The sequence below is a fragment of the Saprolegnia parasitica genome, assembly GCF_000151545.1.
Source record: "Saprolegnia parasitica CBS 223.65 unplaced genomic scaffold supercont2.386, whole genome shotgun sequence".
In the NCBI taxonomy this organism is placed as follows: Eukaryota; Oomycota; class Saprolegniomycetes; order Saprolegniales; family Saprolegniaceae; genus Saprolegnia; species Saprolegnia parasitica.
Window position 1 is genome coordinate 1 of NW_012156780.1, and position 7,081 is coordinate 7,081.

The 7,081-nt window shown below is 56.6% G+C and overlaps 4 protein-coding genes across 4 annotated transcripts; 3 read left to right on the plus strand and 1 right to left on the minus strand.

The window, feature by feature from the left end:
* Window positions 1–74: 74 nt before the first annotated feature.
* Window positions 75–2,177, minus strand: SPRG_16780 (hypothetical protein; the record flags this gene model as incomplete). The annotated part of the gene is made up of 5 exons (XM_012356146.1): window positions 75–202; window positions 252–390; window positions 441–616; window positions 673–1,190; window positions 1,269–2,177. Coding segments are annotated over 5 exons (1,870 nt in total), but the record flags the coding sequence as incomplete, so codon positions are not given.
* Window positions 2,178–2,563: 386 nt separating this feature from the next.
* Window positions 2,564–3,037, plus strand: SPRG_21809 (hypothetical protein; the record flags this gene model as incomplete). Its single annotated transcript, XM_012356147.1, has 1 exon — window positions 2,564–3,037. A coding segment is annotated over one exon (474 nt), but the record flags the coding sequence as incomplete, so codon positions are not given.
* A 1,193-nt stretch (window positions 3,038–4,230) lies between these two features.
* On the plus strand, window positions 4,231–5,291 carry SPRG_16781 (hypothetical protein; the record flags this gene model as incomplete). The annotated part of the gene is made up of 2 exons (XM_012356148.1): window positions 4,231–4,390; window positions 5,218–5,291. 2 exons carry the CDS (start codon window positions 4,231–4,233, stop codon window positions 5,289–5,291), a joined length of 234 nt encoding a protein of 77 aa, XP_012211538.1.
* A 116-nt stretch (window positions 5,292–5,407) lies between these two features.
* SPRG_16782 (hypothetical protein) lies at window positions 5,408–6,871 on the plus strand (the record flags this gene model as incomplete). Its single annotated transcript, XM_012356149.1, has 3 exons — window positions 5,408–6,185; window positions 6,309–6,825; window positions 6,852–6,871. Exons 1-3 carry the CDS (start codon window positions 5,514–5,516, stop codon window positions 6,869–6,871), a joined length of 1,209 nt encoding a protein of 402 aa, XP_012211539.1. The 5' UTR covers window positions 5,408–5,513.
* Between the last annotated feature and the right edge of the window lie 210 nt (window positions 6,872–7,081).

The following is a 7,081-nucleotide window of genomic DNA, read 5'->3' on the forward strand; positions in this document are numbered from 1 at the left end:
GCTCCTTAATGCATCGGCCCGTCGGTGTCCGCCGGCGATCGAGCAGTCGTCGTCGTTGATGCACGTGTTTTTACCCGCGACCTCGACGTCCTTGTTGAGCGGGTCCGTGTAGTTGAGAATGTGCGCCTTGATGAACTCCTTGGTCGGGTGGCTCGCAGGGTCACAGCCGACGCTCATCTTAGAGCCCACCGCCGTGTCTTGCCTAAAGGAGGTCGTAGTAAAGTACAAAGTTGTGGGATCGAAGTACGTACCAGACGCGAATGTGGTCAATGACCATGTACATCGGGAACGAGTCGCAAATGTTATCGGTGATGCGGCGAATGTTGGGGTCCGCGGGCATGGTCGCATTGCCGCGGCACGGCCCGACTTCGTAGTTGGGTGGCATGGCCCCTACAAAACAAGATGATTTTGAGATTCGAATCTCAAAAGCAAAAGAGTACCCCACGCCGACGCCATGGCAATGTTGAAGATGATGTACGACGGCTCCTCGATCATGAGCTTCTTTGGGTTGACGCTGGCACCGCCTTGGGGCGGGTTGGTCATCGACGACGCTGGAATCTCAAAAATCGGCGCGTCATCGAGCGTCCAGCGAATGTAGCCGTCTTCACCCATGACCCTAACATGTACAATTGGCCACAATTCGCACGATGATACATGAGATCCGTGGCATACCATTCGATCTGGTAGTTGAAAAACATCTTGTAGTGCTCAAACGAAATGTCCCAGTTGGACGAGATCGCATCCATTTGGTACGCAAACGTCTCCATTTGCCGCGTGAGGGGCACGCCGGGCTTGCGCGGGTTCTCGCAGTTCGGGTTCATGTTGTCCGGGTCGCAGAGGAAGCCGCCAATGTACCCGTTCGAGATCGGGAAGCACGTGCCCTTGTAGTTGATGCCCCAATGCAGCGGGCCCTTCCCGTCCATCAAGCTCAAGTCCGCGTGCAGGTCGCGGCCCGAGCTAATGGTTTTGATGTCCCACTGGTTGTCAATGATGGTGCCGTTCTGTGCCTTGGCGACCGACTCGTACTGCTGCACGAGCTTCGGGTCGGGGTTGCACCGGTTGTTGGCCGCATATCGGAGGCCGTGGTACCACGACTTGTGGCCGCGCGACGCAAAGGCGGCCGTCGGAACGTCGGCCATGTTGGCCCCGGGCGTGAGGCAGTTCTTGTCGTAGTAGCAAAAGAGGTGGCCCTGGCCCTTGCGCCCTATCACATCGTACGGTCGGTCGCTGCGATCGCGTCTTTAGGCGTACGCACCTTGGGGATCGACGTTGGTGACGCTCTCGAGCTTAAGGATCGGCTTGGTGCGGCGGTACTCGTCTGGCATGCCCGGCGCAATCTGGACGGACGACGAGATCGCTGTGCCACCGCCTTCGAGGATGTCAATCTCCGGCGCGCCGCGGCCTTGGTTTGGGTTGAGGCCAAAGCCAGGGTTCTTGTTGCACGCTGAGATGCGCTGGTTGGTCTCGTACCGCTCGTCGCACTCGTCGTACGTCCAGGGCCACATGCGGTTGGTCGAGGCCGCAAAGAGCGCGCGGCCAAGGTTGCCCATGAGCCAGAGACCGGGCCACGTCGGGTAGAACCGAATGTCGGGGATTTTGTCCTTGTCGTTGACTGGAATCTTGTTGATGGGCGGCGGCGCCCACTTGTAGCCAAGAATATGGGGGTTGAGCGACTCCTTGTTGATCGCACCCGGTAGCATCGCGCGCACTTCGACAAAACCGCCTTGGATGCAAAACTTGTTCCACGACTGCATCATGCCGGCCGTGTAGTGCATCGTCTTGTTCTCGTAGCCCGGCGTCTCGGACCACGAGTTCCAATAGCTGATGTTCACCGGGCCTTCGTCGACGCGGTTGTACAAGTAGCCGCCCTCGGTGTAGACGTTTTTGGAGCTGTAGAGCTCCATCGCGCGGTTGACGCCATCGGGAATGTCGAGCGCGGTCCAGAGATGGTCGTTGCCGTATGCAAACTGGCGGCCATCGAGGTTGAACTCGTCGCTCATGACGAGGTTCCACGTGTCGCCGCGAGAGCTCTGCTTCGTGTACATGTCGGCCGGCGTGTGGGCGTCAACCCAGATGCCAAGGCCCGACTTGGTCGGCTGCGTCGGGTCGTTCTGATTGCCGGCGATGGCTGGTCGCACCAGCGCGGCCATGGCGGCGAGCGTCGCGCTGCGTTGCATCTCGGAGGAAAAAACTTGACTGTGGCGCGATGTGTAATAATCGCAACCGTCTGGTAGTGCCGAGTATCCCACGCGTGAAAAAGCCATTCCCACGCCACGAGGTTGCCCTTTCTAGCGGCATTCAAAAGATTTGTCTTGCGATATAAAAATAGCCGATAAGAATCGTTTCGATTCTCGGTAGCGCGACGATCACGGAAGGTTATCAGTGTGAATTCCAGCGCACTGCATTTTTCACAATGGGCAAAGTGGCAATGGTCGCGTGTATTTTAATGTTATGTTCGAATCGACTAAGGTTGATATAGTATTTTTGTATGGTGTAGTCGACACCGCGACGGTTTAGTCGAACCATCCATTTTAATAGTGTGCGAACCAGATTACAATACACAGTGTGGTGCAGTTTGCTCGGAAACCACCGTGCAACGGGCGCATCCGACGCCAAATTTCTCCTGCGCAGGCACCCGGCGTCCAAACGAGCACGTCAACTGTACCAGCCTTCGGCAGTCGAGCTACGTACCTCCAGAGGATTGCTGCTGTGTGTAAGGGCGTGTGAACCCGTGTGGCCCGATTACACAAGCGCGATCTTCGGTGCACGTCACTTGTCCCTGTCGTCTGTCTTTGCACGTTGCATTATTTACCGCAGCGGCGCGGCCTTGTGCAGTGTACTGCGATTGGATATGAAGGACGGCGCGCAAGGTACAATAGCTACGGGCGTCGAGAAGAAGAGAGTACAATGTAGCGAATTCGAGATGCCAGCGATGGCAAGCGGACCAGATGGCAGGTGCAGCTTCAACCTACTACCAAGTTACTCGCGCGCGTGCCAGCTTGCCAATCTCCAGTGCGGTGCTTTCCACCCCGTGTGATGGGCATGACCAGCGTATGCACATCGAGTGGACAGTGCTCGCGCGACAGGGATGGGCCAGTGTACATACTAAAAACTAACAAGTTTAGGCTGATTTAGCTTGGATTCAATATTTACCGTGCGACGTGCTATCGACTGTCGTCGTCCGCGGCCACTGAGATGCCGAGGCTACTATCGGAAGGTGTCGCGCACACGCGAGCGCCAACAAGTATCCGGATAGCTCGTTGATCACAAAGAGAGCAACGATGGACGACATAATACCTGCTGACATGGTTGTGCAATGGAGCGCTGTGCACAAGCCGTGGACGAGCGAAGAAGCTGCTCGCGGCGTACTAGTACTTTACTATTACCTGTCGTGCAGCCTGCTCGAAAATGTGCTGCGTGGCAGGAACGGGCGATCCACTACGTGTGTTTAAACACAAGTGAAGAAGAACTGCCTATTGCATCCCAAAGCTCGAATTGGTCGAAAAAATCACCATGACCGGGGTCAAACCAACACCAAGACCGAGAACGTGTGGTTTCCATCCCGATGACAGGCCAGATCTCAAGCTTAGTTGTACGAAATTGGAGAGTTGGCAAGCTTTATTGTACGAAATTAAACATTTGGAGTGCTTTCGCGACGACTAGAGACTCCAGAGGGACCCGACAGTGTATATCGGAGGTGTAGATGACTGGCAGAGCCATTTTGAGGAGATCGATATTTGGCGCTTGCTGACTCGAGTGACTCGAGGGGCCCAGTTGTGACGTCCATCGTGACTCGAGCAGTTGATCCATCAAAATGATGAAAATGACCGCTGCTCGCGTCGAATCGTCTTCGAAAAGAGCGTGTACTGTGGTTGGCCCGATATCCGTGGACCGGCCGCCCGATGACGATACCGCAGTGGTTTGATCCAGCGCATAAAGGCGAGCCGCTGCGGCCCAACGATAGCCAGCGAGGGGCGACTTTGCTTCGAGGACTCGCGCAAATCCCCGATCCCATCAAATCACAACCTCCACGAACTATCAAGCTAGGAAGTGTCAAGTTAGATCGACAAAGACACGCGCACGCATGGCAATGCACCGATTTGATTGGTGCACTACGAGATCTAAATTGATAATCTTGCTGGATACGGCTCCGCAATCTGTGAAAGGTTTTGATTTTGATGTGCTTGAAGTTGCAATACACATTGTAGGCATTCCGAGGCTGCGAGACCCATGATGCGGCAGGCGGACGTACCCATGGACGATAGCGTGCGCCAGATCCAGCGCTTCTGGAACGGCTTTGCCGAGGTGTACACGGCCGAAGCCAACAAGACGCTGACGATCCAAGGCTCGCGCATCCTGCACGCCCACATGGTCCTCGATACGGTGACGCGTGTGTTCGGAGTTGGCGCCGGCCTCGGCACCGAAGATACTCACTCGCGCCTTTCGCGGCCACGACGCTGCTTACAACGGACCTCGCGCCTGCGATGCTGCCGCGTCTCAAGCGCTGTGTAGCGCCGTACCAGAAGACACGGAAGACTGACGTGGCGCTCGCCAACGCAACGGTGCGCAGATCGTCTCTATCCAGACTCTCCGATCATACATGTAGCGTAGGAGCGGCGGGATCTTGACCCATGGGAAGGACATATCTATCTATCTATGAACGTGTTTCGCGTTATCTTGTATGTACACAATGTGTGTTTGTCCTTGCTCTTGCACCTCTCTTAAAGCAAGGAGAACGCGAGGTTACACATTGTGTAACTGGAAGGATGGATGACGTGGCGCTCTCTCTCTTCAGTCTGCAGCCGATCTTGTGCGAATGGAAAGCTCACATTCGATGACGTTGCTTGCACATTCCAGTCGTTTTTACTCTGTTTTTCGAGGCGACTTCAGCAGCTCATTGTGTACTCTATATCGGCTGCCCGCTCAATGTCATCACTTCCGGTACGGCCCCATTGCAAAGACAAGAATCGACATTGACGTGGTAAAAGCGCCTTCGACGAAAGCGACAGGGGCGCTGTAAAAGCATGTGAGCGACGAGCTTTTGTACGACAACCATGCAAGTTTGAACCGCAATCATTTGCATTTCCAACGAGCACCACCGACAACACCATGCACCGCTTCAACGCCAACCACCTCCAAGACGTCGCCGCCGCGCGCGCTGCGGCCGCCGACGCCGAGTTCCAAGCCGAATTTCCGCATCTCCACCGTGTGGTGCAGCGCACCTGCGACAACATGTCTTTGACTCGTTCCGTCTCTTGCGCCTCGTCTCCCTCGCCTCGTCCCCGTTCTGAATCTTCTCGCCTCGTCCCCATTTCTCCAAGCTGGTCCTGCGTGTCTTTTGTATTGCGTGTCTACGACAATATTGACCAGTTCATCCATAACTACATAATTCACTCTCCAATTTGCATCACTGTGTCCAAGCCTCCTCTCAGGGCTTGGGTCTCAACACGGCGGTGAAGCATAAAGAATTCTTTGTTGCTAACAAGCAAGCCTCCCCCAACGCTCCCCCCAAGATGGCCACGTCACCTCGTGTCCAACCCGTGGACCCAAAGAATGTCCCGATCCCCGAGACGCCCAAGGCGGCGCCAACCTACCGTCGTGGCAGCACGGACGTCTCGATGGGTGCTTTTGATGACCCGGACGCGACAGTCACGTTGACGCTCGGGCAGATGGACGACCTTTTCAACAAGTTCGTCAGCAACAACCAGTGGCTCGGTGCGGCAGCCCGGACGCGCAGCCTCGCGCAACAACTGCCGCCGGTCGAGTTCCATCATTTCACTCACCTTGCGCCCGAATCCATCGAGCAGAACCGCCCGGCACCGGACGGCCCTGGGCAGTACGCCAAGACCATGCCTGAGGGTTTCACGCAAATCGTCACAGCTGACGACATCAAGGCGCCTTTCCTCAACTCGAGCGACACCGCGAAAATGAAGGCTTTCTGGCTCGAGTGGCGCCGCTACGAAGACGCGATCCAAGAGCGGTTCAACCAGTTCGGCGGCCAAGTCGCCATCCAGCGGCGCGTGTTGCGCTATTGCGTGGACAACAACACGCTTCGAACAATGCTGCGCTACCGCTGGGGCCAAGGCAGCCGGGACCTCGACTCTGTCCCGGACGACGAACTCTACGCGTTCTTTAAAACCGACTGCGAGCGCGTGAAGACCAATGTTGCGGACTTCTTTGCGCGTGTACGTCGGGAACTTCGGTGCGATGAAACAATTCGAAACGGCGAGTCTCGTGCCCTTGTACTGATCGAACAATACGCACGCATCTGCGACGAATCGGGTTTCCGCGAGTACTACGACGTGGAGCCTGAATCCGCCCGCAATCACATCATCCACGCGGTGCGGCCCGAGTACCTCCAGTCGTATTTGCGTCAAGAGATCAACTTCTCCAAGAAGCGCTACAAGCGGTGGGACGACTTTGTGGGTCTTCTCATCGACACGTTTGGAGCCTACACCCGCTTCGACAACTTTAAGAAGCCCTCCGCCGGCACGCCTCCCGCCGGCGACACCGCGCCCGCTGTTGCAACGAAGGACAAAAACAAGGTGCACAAGAACCAAGGCTCAAAGGCCGACGTTAGTGGTGCCAAGGTGCCCGGTGGTGATGCGACAACCAAGAAAGCGTCCACCGGCGACTCCAAGCCTAAGCATCCATGCCTCAAGTGCAAGGCTGTGGACCACAATGTCTGGAAGTGCCCGCTCATCTCGGACAATGACGCCGGCGTAGCGGAGAAGAAGGCCCTCCTCAAGACCTTCTACGACCAGCAACGTGCAACCACGACGACGCCCCCGATCCCCCGCAACAACATGATCCAGTCTGCGGAAGGTAGCCGCGCCGAGATGCGTCGCCAGGCCAAGTCTGCTCTCGCTGATCCCACGCGTGCCCCGGTCCCCAAGCGTGTACCTTTCAAGCCAACGCCGGTTGCAGACAAGCGTGCAACCACCAAAGCACTTGTCAAGCCGACACTTCCGGTCAAGCCAACGCTGGTGGCCAAGCCAGTGGCTCGTCAAGCAGCCCGCGTGCCGAAGGTCCTCGCACCTACAATGACACGCACGGCCAAACCGCCATCGTCGGTGCTGCA